A 19,412-nucleotide genomic window follows, 5' to 3' on the forward strand; every position below is an offset into this window, starting at 1 on the left:
CAGCTCTAAATTTCACCAAACAGAAGTCTTACATATTTGGCTCTCCAAGTCAAAAGTGAGAGGTTTTGAGCCTTCTGGTTAACTGTGCCTGTGCTTTTCTCTCCTCATGCATTCACCCAACAAACAGAGAACTTGTTAGCTCAGTGAATTCATATCACTGTAATATAAGGTTTACTAAGTATAAAAGTGTGCAGGACTAACTTTGTGATGAATGGTCTATAGCCTACTGAATCAGTGGCCTTGACTGTATGTATTACTGCAGTACTTCATTCAGAATTAGCCTTTTATGAGTGTACGCTGCATATTTTATCTATGTTCCCTTCCCCCCACCCCCCGAATGTGTTTACAGCAGAGTCCTAGTGGCTTATTGTTTTTATTTGAAAGTAGAGCACTAGGTATACCAAAAGTTCACATACCCCACTGCTATTTGAAGAACAGTAGTTGTGACTCCAGTTTATAGTTGGGAAAATCAGAGTAAGTTTTAGTGTACCTACTGTAGTAGTCTTGCTTCAAAGAAAAAAATATATTTTTGACTAGTAATATTTTCTTCTTTAATTCAGGATGACCCCATAGGAAATATCAACCTTGCCATGGAAATTGCTGAAAAACATTTGGATATCCCAAAGATGTTGGATGCAGAAGGTGAGAGTCATATTATACTGAAGTTTGTATCACTCATCATCAGGAGACAGTAAAAATTCTGTTGTTTTGTGTCTAGCAAATTTTCGGCATTCCTTCCACATGAATCGTCATGGAGTAACTTCTTTCCACTTTGTTTTTAAACAAATTTTTCCTTCTTGTTTCCCATGTATTGGATAATTCTGCTCTATCTTCATTCCTTATTCTTTGTTACTGTTCGTATTTGCTATCACTTTTGGATGATATTCAACCTTATCACATGGCCCCAGTGTGACAACTGAAGTTCAAATAGATGATTGAAAGATAATCTTTGCCTATAAGAAGTTAAAAATTAAGTTTAATAAAGTAAAATACATCTGTTAGCAGCTTAAAACATGTTCACTTTTTTAAATGTTAAATGTTAAAATGAGAGGGCCAGAAAGAAATAGAGGTACAATTCAAAATACGCTACTAATAACATGCTGTTTATGAAAGAGCTAGGTTGAGGGAAGCATTTTGTTTGTTTAATTATAAGCCTTTTTCAGGGATCCATTTTAACAAATGATTTCGTGTTTGGTTTTTCCAATAATCTTCAGAATCTGTTCACAAATCATAAGGAAATATTTCTTCAAGATAACCAACCTTTTGTACAATAGGCAGAACTGATGCCAAAATAATGGAATTTACATACCCTAGTTCAAGGTATTCTTCTCCACATATACAGACTCAGGTCTGGTGGCACGTCAGTAGAGCAATGGCTATCCAAAGCATGCAAACGCATCTCGTCCACTTCCCTTGAAGTCTTTGGTAGGAAGGTTAGACCAATACAGGATGATTTTGAAAATCCAAGTTGTATCCTCTTAATTGAATGTTTTACTTGGTTTCACCTTCATGTTTCAAAACTAACTGTTTCAATTTTTTGAATTGCAATTACCCTTTCAAGCACCATTTAATTATCTTACTATGAAACATTGTGCAAGGAATAAACAGAGATGCTTTCTCCTCACTATTGAACATACATCGTTCTTCTTTCACTCATTTTTCTCTTCATATACCACGTAAGAAACCTCCCCCCTGCCGTAAGATTTCCTGCATATTCTAGCCCTCATCTTTCTATTCTCGTCTTAGCAGGAGAAGGGGGAATGAAATCTTGCTTCTTCTAACACACTCTGTATATTTGCCATCACTTTTTTTTTTCTTGTGTTTTCAGTGGAAATGCCAAGTTTTGTTCAGAACTATGTGATGGAGATTCAAAATCAGTAAATATATCAGTCCTGAAGTTAGAAAATCTCTCTTTTAATATTAAAAGTCATCATCTAATTCCCAGGTCTTTTCACACCAATATCTTCCCACTCCCATGTTGGCAGGCATCTTTGTAGCTTGCACTAGCGTTATTCATCACTCAACCATGACTGCTGTGAAAACAACTTTTTCTGCTTTTGTCTGTCAAGTATCCAGAAAGATCTGTTCACAACAATACACTTGCACTTCAATCATACCCTCTCTTTACTTTTAATCTTTCCTGCTGTAGTAGGGTCAAAGTTATCAGTCAGTCAAGTCAAATTGTTCTGTGATTTCTACTATTAACAAAATGGACTGGCTCAGGGATTGCAGAACTGTTACTGTCCAAACTATTCTTAGCACAAAATGTATTTCTGGACTACAGGAGTTCTACAGTTTTCCAGTATTCATCAGTACTCTGACAATCAAAAGGACCTTCTGCTAATATAAGCAGTATATACTCTTACTTTGTGATTGTCAGTGGCTGTGTTTAACTCGGATTGATTGTAGTGATTTAGATGAAGTTGTTCTGGACTAACAGTAAAACTGAACCCAGTAGATCTGCCAGCCGCACCATCAGCTCTGGAAGTCTCTACCAACTAGAACATGGTAATACCTTTCTGTACAGTCTCCATCTTCAGATGTTTTACCATTTTGGGAGACTATTATCTTCTCCATTTTTGATTCCTAAAGCTTATGTATCTTTGCACTGATACCAGTAAACAGATGCAAACTGAATGGTGGTATATTTATTTTTAATCCTTGCAGCACTGAGGTGACATCATCAGCATAAACTGATGGAAGTACCTTATGAGAATTGCTGAGCAGTAAACCCTCTTCTCTCTACACAGATGTAGTAAACACAACCAGACCTGATGAAAGAACCATTATGACTTATGTTTCCTGTTACTACCATGCATTTGCTGGTGCTCAGAAGGTGAGGTTGTAGATGGATCAGATCTCATCTTTCACCTTCTGTGTTGTTGTTTCTTTCAGCAGTTTTTCCTCTTCTCTTTTCCTCACTAGTTACTAGAACAGCATCTTAGAGCTGAGCTCATTTTCTGTTGGCTGATTTTCTCTTTGAGGCACTGTCTTTGTAGAGCCAGTAGTAGTAGTCTTTCCACTTGTTTTGTAGAAGCAAAACTTCCTGTCTCATCTTTGTGTGTGTTTAGTAATAATATCCAGTAGGTTTTTGACAACTGGTTACTGATCTTGTTAGGACATTATTGAATGTCCTTTGATTGAACTTTTGTGCATTGATTAGAAGCACCTTTAAAATGCAAGATGAAATCTAGCTCACAGTGAAAAAGCAGTTTTAATAGCATAATACCATCTTTTTCTCCCTGCTGGATATTATTCCTGTTACAGTTGTCAAAATTGTCAAAACAGATGCTCAGAAAATGAATCCTTCTCTTATGCTTTCAGGATTGTTTTTTTAAAATGTTAAATGCTTAATGGTAAGTACAATCAGTGACATACAACATTTCTACTGTGCAAAGCAGGAAAATACACAGACATCTCAAAAGAGCTCTGAAATCACGTTCTAATGAAAAGAAGTAATAGTAGAAAAAGCAAGGCAAATCATAGAAATGGACATACTTTAGGCATTAGTAATATAAAGATTAATGATATATAATGTTAAAATTTAAAATTGATACATGTGCAACTTCCAGAGAATCTCCTCAGATCAAAATCTAGCCTGCCATTCTTGTGTGTTAATCAAAAAAAAAAAAAAAAAAAGTGCCTTTCGTGTCTGTTAATCAAAAAAAATGAATTCTAAATCATCAGAGATTTGCACGCTAGTTCTTATACAGGTAGTCTGTTTAAAACTAAAGTAATTCTCTTCATGACAGTGCAAGATCAGACTTATTAAAAAAAAAAATCACATCTTTGTAAGAGCTTATGTTGAATTTCTAGTGTATGGATTTTTTTTTTTCTGTCAGCACCCATCAATCTAACACTATTTATTTCAGCTTTGTATAGTTCCTAGAGTACAGAGACAAGAAAACATGGACAAAAAACCAATCGCAGTGACAACTATGTTGTGCTTTTATTTATTTATCCTATTTTCTACTCCTCGTATCTCTTTTTTTTTTTGTTTTCATTTCTCCCCAACCTTGTAGATATTGTGAACACTCCCAAACCTGATGAGAGAGCTATCATGACATATGTGTCCTGCTTCTACCATGCTTTTGCTGGAGCAGAGCAGGTATTAATCAACTGTCCCTTCAGGTTGCTGTGTTTTTGATTGTTTCACATTTCTGCTAGTTTATATTACAAAACAAGCAAACACTAATTTAGTACTTTGCTGTTTTAATTAACAATTGCAAGTATTACTTGAGTACTAATACTTGTTTTTAATCAACACTTGAACCTATTTTAGTTAAATGTTGTAGCAAATTGAACTTGTTTATTCTAATAGGTCTTCATGATTCTAATGTTGGGTGTCTATTATGCGATTGTAAAGACTATTTCAGAAAAAATGTATTTGAAGATATTGTGAAAAAGAATTGTTTGTTGCTATAACAACACCTTATGCTTTTGCTGCATAAAAGAACGATGACTTTTGGAGATTGAGGCTATTCTAGACTTACTAATTCTGACTGGCAATTTAGGGCTGGATTTTTAAAGTTGCTTAAAGATGTAGAGAGGCACAGAAGTCGTCCAAAGTAGTATTTGCACCTGGTTCCCACAGAAACCAGCAGAATTATTTGTGGATCAAAATATTAGTATAAGAGGCAAGAACATCAGCAGGATGGTATTCTCACAAACAAGGCACTTTCTACTGCTCTGCTTCTTACATTTCAAGCCTCCAAATGGACACAACCCAGCTTTTGTGGGGAAGAAAAAATGTCTTAAAGTAGTTGATTTTTCCTTCATCCTCAGAATTCAATTTTCCTTCCCACCTAGTAGGCCCCATGCAGCTTATCACAACACAGCTATGCTGTTTTGCACTCTTCCTTCTGGGTGTGCATGTTTTGCTATTAATGCAAAAGAGGGAGTTCCAAATACTATTTGTAACATGAATTTTTAGTTGACTGGTTGTATTTCAGACTCACATTTGTAGGGACATATAAACCTATCATGTCAAACTATTAATATCAATTTTAAACATGCAGAGCTACAGTGCTTTCACAAATAAGTTTGACGGGATCCAAGAAAAGATTTGCTATGAGTGTTTAAGCTGTATATATTTTCAAGAATATGTGTGCATGTGATGTGCAGATATAGATAGTTCAGGACCATACTCCTGAATCACAGGAGTATCTTCAGAGTGTGGCTAACAAACCTAATACCTTTTGAGCATGATTAGAAGAATTAACCTAATAAGATAACTTTAAGAATGGTATAAATTGCTTTTGAGAATAAAAGATTTATGAGAAAACTATAATGGCATTGTGAAATTACCCCTTGTAAGGTTTAATTGTTTGACAAAATGACTTCTGTGCCAATCTATGCCTCACTGAGGCCATTGGAATCTGTGAGAACAGGAGGGTAAAGGTGTACCTAGGAGCACAAATCAACAACTATAAAACAACATGACTTTTATTTGCAGCAGACACATTCTCTTTCTTTCTCCAAACTTGTACCTTTCTCAGAATGTTTATGAGTACATCCTGTTTATTTGCTCTGTTTTATAGGCTGAGACTGCAGCAAACCGGATCTGTAAGGTGCTTGCCGTGAATCAAGAAAATGAGAGGTTGATGGAAGAGTATGAGAGACTAGCAAGTGAGGTAAAGACTGCTTTGTCTGTAACTTGGCAATAATTTTATTCATGAAATACTGAAAGCTGAAAGGTTCAGGTCACTCCTTTGCCACAGACTTACTGTATTACCTCTAGCAAGTCATTCACTCTTGTTACTGTGCCCAGAAGGGGGTGTTCTGAGGACTTTTCATCAGTCTGCCTTAGAACTAGACTTGCTGTCTCTGTAATCTCTAAGGGTAGCTCATTCTTGACCACATATAGAAAACACAGGATCCTCTTATTCTGAACAAGCCTGCTGAATGTGTGCTGAAAGCTGCGTTTGGACAGGGTGTCTCAGGGTATTCACAAAGTACCCGTGAACACAGGTAGCAGATTAATAAAGAAAGGGGCACACTGCTTGCATTGTTCCTGACTATTACCAGAAATTTGTTGTTTTTTCAAAACATAGGTGAGATGGCTTTGCTTCACAAAGTATACTGCAGACTTTTTGAATCAGGTCTTCCTTATCTTTTCTTGGTATATGGCGAATTTGTTGAGTCAAAAGTGCAGATATTTAATGTGCACGTGAAAGCCTCTTTGTCTTTATAAATGCACAACCTGCAAAACATACTGAGATTGTAGACACAAAGACAGTAGTGCTGGATTGGTACTAACGGAATTCTGTGTAAAGATTTTTATATGACCTGAGTTGCTGGACTGGCATCCATCCTAATCTCCATTCTCAACTGTGACTACTTGAGACATCAAGACCAATTAATACCTTTTTGAAAGTGGCCAGGGATATTGGCTAACATGGGTCATAATTAGCTAGAGTCACCTTACATGCATGTTCTTATTTGTAAAAATCAGGGTATTTCCAGGAATATTTATAATATCTGAGAAAATTAGGTTTGGAGTTTGTTTTGTTTTTAAGAAGTTATCTCACAATATTGTTCAGTTTTGCAAACCTTGTGACTTGCCATTAAGGCACTGATACCAACTGAACCCAAGAATAATAAGATGGAGCAAACACAATTGGGATTTGTGCATTCAATTTTATCTTGTTTTGGTTGCTCTTCCATTACCTTTATTTCAATTGTTTGTGTTGGTTTGAAAGCTTTTAGAATGGATTCGCCGGACAATTCCTTGGCTGGAAAACAGGACCCCAGAAAAAACAATGCAGGCAATGCAGAAGAAATTAGAAGATTTCCGGGACTACCGCCGCAAACACAAACCTCCCAAAGTCCAAGAGAAATGTCAACTGGAGATCAACTTCAACACCCTGCAGACAAAATTGAGAATCAGCAATCGACCAGCTTTCATGCCATCAGAGGGAAAAATGGTTTCAGTAAGTAAAAAAGGCATTGATATTCCATTCTCCTTTTTATCAATATTCTCACAAAAATTTCAATATGAAGGTTGAATTGCTATTTTAAGTCATCCTCAGAAACTTCAGTTTATTCCACTTTCTCAATATCAAACCACTCTTTAACACATTCCCTTTCATTCTGAAATCATCCTTTCCCTTAAGTATGCTCCTCCTCACTCTTTGAAGACTTATGCTGGTAGCAAATTGTCTTGAGACAAGGAGCAATACAGAGCTTTCTTTGGGAATATTTGTTTACTTAAACAAAACACACACTGGTTTCACAGATATTTTTCTTATGAGACTTACAGAAACAGCTATTGCTCAATAAACATTTCAGATTTTTTATACTTTTAAAAATTCAATTTTATATTTTTCTAATGCCTGTGAAGACAAGAATAGTCTGACTGTGGGTCAGAATTTTTCCTGTGGAATACAGCAAACCTGTTCATGTACTGTGTTCTAACACTGTGTTTTGGTTGGTCAGATTCAATAAACAGATGTTGCATGACCTGCAAAGATTGACTGCCATTGTCCACACCCCTTACTCAGAAAATAAGGGGCCTGTCACTTCAGTTTCCTACTCATGCCTTCGGATTTCTAAGAAAGCTCACAGAACTTTGTGCACCACAGAAAATGAAACGAATTTGTATTCCAAATAAAATATGCATCAAATCCTCATGATACTAATTGTTTTGTTATTGTCGGCTTCTGAGAGCAAAGCACATTTATTTTGATAACAGATTAGGTACCTCATAAAAGGACAAGTACTTTGTAAAATGGAAGGTAAAAGCAATGTGTCACAAAGACAAACAGTTATACTTGAAAGCCATTCATATAGAGGGTCCTTCCATGAACCTACTTGACCAGGATGCTTTGTGAGGAGCAGTTGTTTGGAAAACCTGATTTCCAGAGCTGCCTGACAACTAATATTTTCTATGATTCCGTGATTTGGCAAAATCTGGACATAGAAACTTCTCTTTTTGGAGCAAAATTGTGAGCGAATCAGAAATCTGGAAATTTGTTTAGAAAGATAATAGTTTCATTCTATCTCTCTCATGTATTCTCTGTACAGGATATTGCCGGCGCTTGGCAGAGACTTGAACAAGCTGAGAAAGGCTATGAAGAGTGGCTGCTGAATGAAATACGAAGACTGGAAAGACTTGAACACTTGGCTGAGAAATTTAGACAGAAGGCTTCCACTCATGAACAATGGGCATATGGTGGGCAGATATGGTTTTTAACATTTTTGATATTTTAATGTTCAAGGTTGAACTGTCAATGCTGGATATTTGCCAGCTAAAAACTGGCATAAGTTTTTGTGTTTTAAGTTTTTTATAAGTTTTAGTTTAGAAAACTAAAATAATAACAGATAAAATTTCAGGTTGTGTTACATTCAGTCATGGTCCTAACTTGTAGGCATGTTGCTAATGAAATGTGAATATAAAAATCATGTTATTTTCCACCAAGGTAATCAGTCAAACTTAACAAAAATATCCAGAGTTGAATCAAGGCCGGAACTGTTAATGCATTCCTTTGTATTTGTGCACCAGTGATTCAGTCAGGATTGCAGTGAAGACAAAAATTCAGTTTTCCAGTTTAAGCTCAAAAATAAATTGGTATCTATGGCTTGTTAAATGTGAAATTATTAAGAGTTATTATGAGTTGGTCATCATTTGACCGTCATGATGGTTTTGAATAGCCCACATGAACTACATGATAATGGACTCATTTTTGCTTTGTTCCATACCCCAGATTACACCCTGTTTATAGTTCTGTTTTTTAACGGTAGCCTAATGTTACGTGTAGTTGTAACAGCTACAGGACCATGTATTTTACAACACCCTTGTAAAGCTCTGTGAAAGCCATTACACGTAGATATACTCTACCATCCTGTTGTTTGCCCTGACAACAGTTTTCCTGCTTCTGCCATGCTTCTGACTTCTTCCAGCCGGAATCTTTTCACACACACTGTGAAAGTAAAGCAGAGTCCATCCAATAACACAGTTGCTGGAAGCATACACAACAGTGTCTGCTACCAAGCAGATACTAGAAAGGAAACTACAGTGCTTGTCAGCCCTGAGAGCCTATTTTCTGATCATCTACTCATGGTGACATGTTATGGTTGTTATACAGGGAAAACTTCACATAAGCTGGTATGTAGCATGTGAAACAGGAGCTCCTTCTGGCTCTAGAATCTGCAGAGATGTGTAATTTTGTGTGGTGAGCTACAATTGTAGAGGCTGTATAGATTCAGTTGTCTAATCCAGGAGCTACTGGAGACCAGTATTTCAGTTTTTCTAGCTTTTTGTAACTAGGCTGGCATTTTCCATTTAAAATTCAATAATTGATTTGAAAGACAGCCACACATCTTAATTTTGGTTGGAAAGTGCTGAAACAAATAATGCATTGAAAGCAGAACACAAAAAAGAATAACATTTCATTGGTAAGAGTGAAGCTGAACATAGCAGTGTGATTTTTGGTTTTATAGGTCAGTAACGTGCTTTAAAAGACTGTTTTTGTTTTTTTTTTTTTTTGCTAATATACCATTTTATGACAGTTTCTTGAGTAATGTAATACTAACTATTTTAGATAAGTATAATCATCCTGTGCAAGAATCAAGGAATTACTGAGAGATCTTTAAAAATATTAATTCCTAATTAACACCATTCTGCTGAAGAGTTGCCACTCATTTCTGTTGGGCTGGGATTTCATCTTATTCATGTAATTTTGATGATTCTCAGTGAAAAAAGTTGACTAAATTTGCAACTGTTTTAACAGTTTATAATTCTTTCAGAAAAACAAAACAAAACAAAAACACTAATATTTTAATTTTCTCTTTCAGGCAAAGAGCAGATCTTACTTCAGAAGGATTATGAATCTGCTTCTCTGACAGAAGTCCGTGCCATGTTAAGGAAACATGAAGCTTTTGAGAGTGATTTGGCTGCTCACCAGGACAGGGTGGAACAGATCGCTGCCATTGCCCAGGAGCTGAAGTATGTTCCATTTAAAGGCTTGCAGCTGCTGACATTTAACTTTGCGATAAACTCTTTCCAATGAATTTGATAGTGTCATAGGTACCAACGTAAGAATTCCAGAGATAGCTTCATAAGTATATTATCTGTGCCGGTCCCTGAGACCTTTCCCTCATCTCTCCCGTACCCCCAGCCAAATATAGATATTCAACTGACTAAAGTATTTGAAAACAGTCATTTTCAAATTGACTTAACAGTAATTTTTTAGCATCAGCTCTGCTGATGAGTCCATTGTGTGTTGATGGGAATGCTGGAGGTGTCTATTTTGCAGTTCATATGGTTTGCTGAGAGGTCCTGGTTGAGTTTTTTAGCTTAGAAAATAATTTTATTTTACCTAAATTACCAATCAGGCATCTTCATGTTGAGATCTGATATTTTCCCATAGGTATATCAGTCCTTTAAAAAGGCTTCACATCCCTAAATTATCTTTTATATACCAGTAGTAGTGGGTCATACACTGAATTTTCTGAAGATTCATTATTCTAGTATACTCCAGCATCATACAAGCAACCAAGCACACAACCTCTTCTGTACAAGTGTAGTTTTCACCCACAGTTCCAGCAGCTTAGCTACAGGACCAATACTTGCACACTCAGCATACTATGTCCCAAGAAAACATAAAGCTGAGAACAACACATTTAATTATTGTTGACATCAGCTAGGTAGGCCAGGGGCCTGCCTGACAGACACCCTTATGGCAACAGAAGTCTTGAATGTTGGTGTAGTTACTCTGGTTAGACTCCATCTTTACTGGTAGAGTTTGCTTTTCTTTGCGGGAAGGCTGTTAATTCACCTAAGTGAAGCAGTTTTGTCAGCAAAGATCTGCCCATACTGACAGTACTGTAATGTTATATACAGATGTCCCTGTTCTGGTAAAGTCATTTTGGTGTATACACCAACATGTGTATGTTTGATTTTTATGATCTTACGCAGTTAATTGCAGTGGTTTTGTACTGTAAAACAGTGGCACTACTCCTGATTTCAGCGTTTGGCACATAATTAAATTCATTGCTCACCCACAGTATAAATCTGCAAAGCCAACGGGAACAAATGTGCGTTAGCTGTTGAAAGAGGAGCCAGCATCAAAATTCCCAGATTCCTGCCCTTGGCTTCAAGCCTCCAAGTTTCAGTTTCTCGACTTCTTGAACAGGCAAAACATCTACTACTCAAAAAGCAAGTGTTAAAAGCATGTCCTCTTTTTACTTTCTAAAGGACCGTAACTCATAAACAGCTCTGCATTCATTAACAATTAAAAAATCGAAGTGCTATCTAAAAATGTAGTTCATACCTGGTAGCAGCAGCACTTTCACTAAATGCATAATTAAAATGGATTTAGAGGAAAAAAAAAAGCTATTTTTCAAGATTGTTTAAGGGAGGAAAAATAAGTACAGGGGATAGAGGAAAAGCTGTCTTTTAGTATGTAAGAAGTCTGAAAAACGCAGAAGATGCTGATTTCACTGAGTATGTCAGTTTATGAAACACCTTCTGACATGCCCTGATCTCTGTTGTAGTTATTTGTTCTTTCTATACTACAGAATTTAATATCCTTCTGCACTGGAGAAATGCCTAATCATTGTTAATTCAGCATCAACTTTGCAAGTGTTAAGAAACCTTGGGAATGTAGTATACATAGCACAGCATCTGCTTACTAGCATTTTGAACCCTGTGTCCTTTACCTCTGTTGAGGCCAGTGAACACTGTATCCTGTCTATTTTAGGGTTGTCTCCTCTCAGTTGTTTCAGTAATTTGCTGTGTGAAGTTAAACAAGATATTTGTGGCCTGGACGGCAAAGGTGCTGAAAACCCATTGCTTTTAGAGATGCTCTACTTGGACTTCTCCTGTTATCTGTACAATGGGGCTATCAGTGCCTGTTTTTTCACTGAGACTCAGCGGCTCAGTAAGTCTTAGTGCTTCTGGAGAGCAGTGCATGAAAGGTTACAAATGTCACATTTTATTATTAGCTGCAAGCAAATGGGAAGCTTCTGTTTAAATGTTGATTTTAAGTATTTATCCATAGTTCTTCAGACAGCCATTGAAACGAAGGAGCAAAACACTTTTTTCTTTCTCCAGTCATATTTTTTCATTGAAAGATTAAGCAGTGTTTGAATGCTAAGAAACATTCATTGGCACATGATCCAAAGCTTATTGAAGTCAATGTGGGTATCTTTTTTTTTTGTTGTTGTTCACTGGATCCACTGATGAGGAATCCTCATCATCCGTGTCTAAATTTCAAGTCAGGACACCTCCATGTTTTGTTTTAGACATCTCATAGCTGTCTAAAATTGCTATTTCCAAGTAGAACAATTGCTGTGTGACCTTGAACTGTACCAGTTACAGTTTCCTGTCCGGTATTTTCTGTGGCAGAAACAAAGTCCACCATGAGCTAAAGTTGCTAAAAGATTGTTGATTGGTGTGATAAAGCATTTGTGTCTATACAAGCAGGAGATTGCAGCCAGGAAGCTGCTGCAGGACTGTTGTATTCTAGACTGTATAGACATGGAAATCCCTGGCAGTGAAGCATGACAAGAGTTGGTTGGCACTCAGTACGAAACTGGAAAAAGAGTCAGGGATTTCTAAAATGGGATTTCCCATTTATGACATAACGAATGCTAAACAGAACTGGAGTGAGCTATAATACAAAGTGCTGAATTCACTTATGGTCCTGTGTGCTTGTTTCAACATTTTCAGTCATCAAGATAAAATTTTAGGAATGCAGTTTCTTGCATATCCAGGACTTCTAGTATAGCAACTTATTTTCAGCCAAGAAGACCACTGTCTGGAGTGCATACTGATTTGGAGTGTCTTTTTGCTTCTGGAAACCTGGGCTCAAATTGTGCTTACGTACATGATTAACATGAGCCTGGTTCTAAAGCAGTGCTAAAGCGTGTTGCTCAGCAGGTTATTTTTGTGACACTATCACTATTCCTGAAGTGAGCTCATACATAAACGCTTCTCTGGATCAGGACAAAATCTGACTAAATTTTTAATTCTTTAAATATAAGACTTAATTAGTTGTAAGATAAATAAGAACAGCTTCAGGATTTTTAAATTCCAAACACTGTAGATTTCAAATTACTGAACAAATAGAAATGACCATTTTCAGTAGTTCTGTAACACATGCAGCAGTGCTTTGTTTATGGTTGATAAGCAAAACTTCTTTTTACAGAATATGAAATCCAGTCTCTTTATACCTTCGGTATTGAAAGAGACACAAAAATTAACATGAAAAGAAATGGAAGCCTGTGTCATATTTCCATGTAAACAATCTTCTATAAGTTATTTCTACCTCTGCTCCTGCTTCAAACAGAACAGTGTTTTTTGATGCATATAATAATACACTTATTGGAAGTAAACTACAGCATGCCCAGAAAGGCAGTGGAGCTAAACTGACTAATGCCATTCAGTGGCATTACGTAGCTTATGATTTTTTTTTTTTACCCGCTGGTGCCCTTTTTAAAAGTTGTTTTGATAATGTTATTCTCCTACCTATTTGTCCACAGCACATATCCCAGGAAGAAATAGGATAGCAGAGATCTTATGGGGAATGACTGAACCTCCCTGGCAGAGCTGGTGGAGGAACGTTGCACATTACCTTCCAGGACTTTGAACAGAGCTGGTACAATCAGTCCCTCACTTGCATGGAAGGACACCTGCCCTTATCCTAATCGACAAAAGGAGTTAAGTGATCCATTGAAGCAAAAATAAAACTTGCTGTACTCTCAGTAATGTGACTGGGAGTATCAAGAAAAACATCCTGTCCGTATTCTGGTATATTAGGTTAAGTATGCCAGAAGAGACCAGAATACAAATCTCCACATCCCATCCACTTAGTGCGCTACCGATGAGCTCACAGTTCACACAGGAATATCATCTAATAGTCTCAATACTCTATAATGCAAAAAAATTAGGTCCAGCCAAAAAGTCTTAGCAATAAATATGTCTTAGCCTGTTTCATCCAAATCTCCATGCACCTGACTTAAAATTTCTTAACTAATAGATGGCTTTTGTTGCATCCCTTGAAGGCTAACAAAAAGGCTTGCTCCAAAGGAAGAAAGAATCAAGTTTTCAAATTAAGGAGTTATTGTGTTTTATGGTTTTCTGGCAGCTTTCTCCTTATACATAACACTTCTTTTACTTTACAATTTTAGTTTTTCTTCTTCTTCTTTCCTTGTCTTTTTTTTTTTTTTTTTTTTTTGTTATGGCATTTTATTTTTACTTGTTTTACCATTTCTTAGTTTCAATGGTCAATTGATAGCAGCACATGTGAAGCCTCTTTTAAACAGAATGGTTTAGATATTTCTCAGCTTTATCCCTAAGCATATTGTTCCTACTGAGCTTAGAGGAGGAAGGATGTGTGCTGGCCCTGGCCTCCAGTGTATCTTCACAGAGGAAAACTACCTCTGTTCTCATTTTGTCCTCTGTGATTCCCAAAGTTACTGGAGGGAAGTGATCTGTACATTCCTCTTGCCAATTGCCTAGAGAAAGATGTTCAAAAGGAGGGAACAAATTATATCTGCATTTAATGTCTTGTTCAAGCCTCAGAGTAAATCTTAGCTTCATATTGCCATGCTGTCACATAATCACAATCTCTGCAATGCTCACTACTGTGCAAAATGTCCTCAAGGAGCAGCCAAGAGCTAAATTCAGTGAATGATGATAGGCTGATAAAAGTGAACTTCTGAAGTGCCAAACACATGCATTTTATTATGACTGCAGCAGAACCAAGGGGATTATCTGTCATTGAGATCCAAAACTCAGTTTGAAACAGACTCGGTGCAGAATCTCAGGACAGGGCTTAAAAAGTTACTCCAGTCAGTATTGTAAGTCATTTTCTGTCAGGATAATACAAGCATATTAAACTGGTGAAAGAGCAATGCTAACTGCTACATTCCTTTTGGGTGAACTGATTTGCACTGCTGGTACACCTGTGTCTGGATATTTCTGTGTTCTGAACAATCCATTTCTAGGGTGTAACTCTGTAAGGAGTTTCTGGAGAGAAGGATGAAAACTGTTCTCAGTGCCCCATGTCTGGGTAGCCCATGTTAGAGACGGATTATGCCTTGGACGCAACCTGAAATCTGTTTCTCAGTTAAATTATTTCACAGTGTATTAGTATGGATTTTTTTCAGATGAAACTAATGTATTTGAGGCCATTTAGCTTAACACCATTCCAATCTTCAGGAACTTGATAAAGTTCCTGAAACGTATCAAGGAACTTGATGAAGCCTCAGTCTGAAACATTCTGGTCTTCAGGAGATCAAGGTGCTTGTGCAACAAGAAAAGCTGAAACAATGATCGTTACAAACCTTAATTGTCTTTAATACCTGGACATCACAAATGGATAATGGATTTTTCTAACAACAAAGGAAGTCAATCCTGTTTCCATGCTGTGCTTCTTGAAATACTGAATGTGTAGAACACGCTTGTCTATACTGCATCAGTTGCTTACCTGGAGGAGAAATATTGCAAAAAAAAGAGGGTTAAATTACTGAGGGCCAGTGGAAGACTGCACATTGCAACTGCTCCTGTCTCTCAGAAAGTTACACAGACTTTTGTCTTCATTCTTTCTTAGTGAACTGGACTACCATGATGCTGCAAGTGTCAATGATCGATGCCAAAAGATATGTGACCAATGGGACAGCTTGGGAACACTTACTCAGAAACGGAGAGAGGCACTGGAGGTAAGCCAAATAACGATTAGGAGTTCAGCTGAGGGAGTGGGGGAAGGAACCATTTGTTTGTGACCTGGACATAGTACCATTGAGCATCCATTTTGTAATCCAAACAGCAGTAAACCCTTTCATCAGATCTCCATTTCAATTTGCTGTGGTTTCATTTTCAAATAAATTTGAATTGCTCAGACCATATCTGACAGTGCTTAGCTGACAAGGACAGTTCTAAAGCAGCAACAAATGGCATGTCGTTTATAGTACCGCTCTTTGGGAATTTGATGTCCAGCAAGGATAATAAAACACATTAGGCGCTTACCTTTTCATGCTTGTCGGAGCTTCATCAGGTGAGACATGGGATAGTCGTCAGCACTCAGTGAATTTTTTGGTAGTGGGTATTTGAAAGCACTGAGATATACATGTATTTCCAAAGCCTTTTTGCTTAAGAAAAGGGTAGTCACACATATGCATGGAAAGGTGGAAAACCTATGTCTAACTCTTTCTTTCTATATTTACAAGAAATTACTAAAGCAAGATCAGCAGATTTTAATGGATTTGCAGATAGAGTCCAGTAACAAAATACTTAAAATAGTAGTGGTGGGAAAAAACAAGTCATCTAATGTTACTCTTGAAAGGCATACATCCCTTTTTAATGTTTGATATGAAAAGTATCTTTAATGTAATTAGTTCTATTACTTTCAAATAGGTGGTGAAATCAGTCAACGATATAATCGATTGCTTTTGAAAAGATGAGACATGACTTTGCGAGTGTGTGTGTGTGTGTAGAGTTAGGTCTTGGCTCTAGTAACAAAGGAATGTATCTTTCCCAACCTATACAGAGGACGGAGAAATTGCTTGAAACAATTGATCAGCTTCACCTGGAGTTTGCCAAAAGAGCTGCTCCTTTCAACAACTGGATGGAAGGTGCTATGGAAGACCTACAGGACATGTTTATTGTTCATAGCATAGAGGAAATACAGGTAAATGATTGACTAGTTTGTGGCTTACAGTCATAGGAAAGGCAGGAAAGGAAGTTTTTCTTTCTTGGAGAGTAGAACAAAAATATTCTGTCTGGACATTTTCTTTGTGATAGGCGACATCTGCTGTACTATAAGTTCTTTCTTGATTGGTATGAAAGTACTCTTGAGATCATGAAAGAAACAATAGTCTTGATAAAGTCAATGAAGGCTTTTTCATGAATGTATCTACACGTATTATGTATCTACAGATACATGCAGACAGGGTGTTTGGGAGTTGGAAGAAGAGCTGTGCTTATTTACAGCAGATCCTCCTGATGTTGGAAGAAACATTACTGTTTTCATGCTCTCCCTCTCTGTTTCTGATTTTAGAGTTTAATCTCTGCACATGATCAATTTAAAGCTACTTTGCCAGAGGCAGATGGTGAAAGACAGGCCATACTGTCAATCCAGAATGAAGTTGAAAAAGTTATTCAGAGTTACAGCATGAGAATAAGTGCAAGCAATCCTTACAGCACTGTTACTGTGGAAGAGATTCGTACCAAGTGGGAAAAGGTAATGTATGCTAAATGCATAAAGGACATTGTAACATAGTATTTTGGTTTATGAATACTGAGAATATTCAGAGAACTTAACAATAGATCTGTATTTTTTTTTTCTAGCTCATCAGATGCCAGAATGAGCCAATCACTGGTTAAAAACTGGTGGAACTGGCACAAATTAAAAATCTCTTCATAAATGTATTTAATAATATGGAGAGGAGAAAGAGGTGGTAGCATAAAATTAGGTTATCTAATACACTAGGAGCATATTAAATGCAATTAAACACAATTTGCATCTATTAGATACAGTAAAATGAATAGATTGTTTGAAAAGCTGATGTTGAGATGGAAGAAGTAGTAGAAGGTTATGTTAGCTTTCATAATATAAAATATTTCACTGATTTTGTGTTAATTATGACACAGAATTACAGTTCTTTTCTTCAATCATATGGGCATATAGTTACACTGAGAACAAGAGCCCAGCTCTGGAGACCATTTCTACTCTAAGTCAACAGCAGAACTTTAAGAGGTTTCATTTTGAAATTGTCACAGTCTGGATCTGTATTTAAATAAACACCTTTTTCTGTGATCAGTAATGTTAATGAAGCTGTCTTTCTATAAATTGTATCCTATACCTCACTCCTCCTCTGGTGCCACTTATATTTTCCTACTGGCATGTGACTATTCATATTCTCTGTGTCCCTCTACTATGCCCTTTTAATTACTACTTTAATTACTACTCTACTCTAAAATTCTTTGGAACTTTCTACAGTATCTTATGCTCTCTCATGTTTGGTAGGCTCACTTCACAGTATCCCCTGCTCCCATCACTCAGTTTTACCTATGACTTATTTTGGCTTCTTGGTGAGGCAAGAAAAGCACATGTTGCTTTTACAGAGCTGGTGGCTGGCCAGTGTGTGCCCTCCAGAAGAACAGAAATTGCATTTCATTTTCTCAGTATAAGCAGTGTCTTTTCTATTCAGCTCCTGCTTCTCACAAAAGTTGTAAATCTAGCCTCTTTGGGACCATGTTCTGTCCAGTTAGATTGAAATTGGCTGTTACCTTAAAAACACTGGAGAGGGATTAAAGAGAGGCTCTTAGAGCAATCACTTAAGCTTTATTTTCTTTGGAATAAAGTCAAATAATATGCTGAAGGTGAATGAATGTTTAGAATATATGAATTTACCAATTACGTAAGCTTACATGGACAAGGACACAGTCTCAGTGGGTTATAAAAAAAACAGAGGTATTGACCAAATTCAGAATGTCCCTGTGAAATCCAGTATAAGCCAAAAAAGCATTTGCAGTGTATTAGATGCCTTCAGGTATACATGAGGGACAGAGCATGTGTTGTGCTAACCTATCCTAATGGCTCTGCTTGAATGAAATATTTTTCACTGATTATTCTTAGAGCTATTACATAGAAATTGAATAGTACCTCTGTTTACAGAAAAAATCAAAATAACCGCTCTAGTAACAGTTCAAGTTAAATGATCACCTTGAACTTGAATCCAGTCAGAGGTGAGAATTTCTTCTCCCTGTGTGCTAGTCTCTCTGGTCAGGCCGCCCAAGACCATAGTAGCAATTTCTTATATTAGCACAGAATGGGTAAATAGAACAGTAATCATTTTTCTGGCTTATCCTGATACCAACCTTCAGACTAATAAGAAAATTAATAACTGTGAGCTCATTTGTTTTAAAAGGATTCAATCATGCCTACTCACACTTAGTGCTTTCCCATTCTAACAGGTGAAGCAGCTGGTGCCTCAGAGGGATCAATCCTTGCAGGAGGAATTAGCCCGCCAGCATGCCAACGAGCGCCTGCGTCGCCAGTTTGCTGCTCAGGCCAATGTCATTGGGCCATGGATCCAGACCAAGATGGAGGTGAGCATCAGATGCTCATGCAAAAGCTGATGAATGAAGTGTTATATCATTTATTGTCTTTGTTGTATGCACAGGACATCAGCAATCTCCATGACAGTTTACCAGCATGAACAATTTAGCACCTGTTAAGATGGTTTTTAATAGCGTAAGGTTGTACAAGTGGTATCCTAATGGTTAGTAGGACATGTAGCTTTGAAAAATTTATCACTTATCAACTATTTTGCTTCTGCTCTTAAAAGAAAGATAGTGGGATCACTGGAACTTCAGTACTGATTTCAGAAATAAATGTAGCACATTTTAGAAGAAAAAGTAAAGTTTGTCATCTTTGTATGAAGGTTTTATTACTATTGCTTCT

General features: G+C 36.9%; 1 protein-coding gene across 6 annotated transcripts in view; it reads left to right on the forward strand.

Annotated features, from left to right (window-relative positions):
* ACTN2 (actinin alpha 2) overlaps positions 1–19,412 on the forward strand; it is a 67,376-nt gene that overhangs the window by 36,271 nt on the left and 11,693 nt on the right. For 5 of the 6 annotated variants that reach the window (XM_032184722.1, XM_032184723.1, XM_032184727.1 and 2 more), the window contains exons 7-16: positions 561–642; positions 2,751–2,836; positions 5,541–5,633; positions 6,702–6,932; positions 8,026–8,173; positions 9,796–9,946; positions 15,558–15,666; positions 16,494–16,634; positions 17,004–17,186; positions 18,923–19,057. In XM_032184722.1, coding sequence (XP_032040613.1) covers positions 561–642; positions 2,751–2,836; positions 5,541–5,633; positions 6,702–6,932; positions 8,026–8,173; positions 9,796–9,946; positions 15,558–15,666; positions 16,494–16,634; positions 17,004–17,186; positions 18,923–19,057 — 1,359 coding nt within the window. Of the gene's footprint in view, positions 1–560; positions 643–2,750; positions 2,837–4,022; positions 4,109–5,540; positions 5,634–6,701; positions 6,933–8,025; positions 8,174–9,795; positions 9,947–15,557; positions 15,667–16,493; positions 16,635–17,003; positions 17,187–18,922; positions 19,058–19,412 lie in introns of all 6 variants that reach the window. The other variant, XM_032184725.1, reaches the window with a different exon arrangement.

The sequence above is a fragment of the Aythya fuligula genome, chromosome 3 (genome assembly GCF_009819795.1).
Source record: "Aythya fuligula isolate bAytFul2 chromosome 3, bAytFul2.pri, whole genome shotgun sequence".
Classification (NCBI taxonomy): Eukaryota; Metazoa; Chordata; class Aves; order Anseriformes; family Anatidae; genus Aythya; species Aythya fuligula.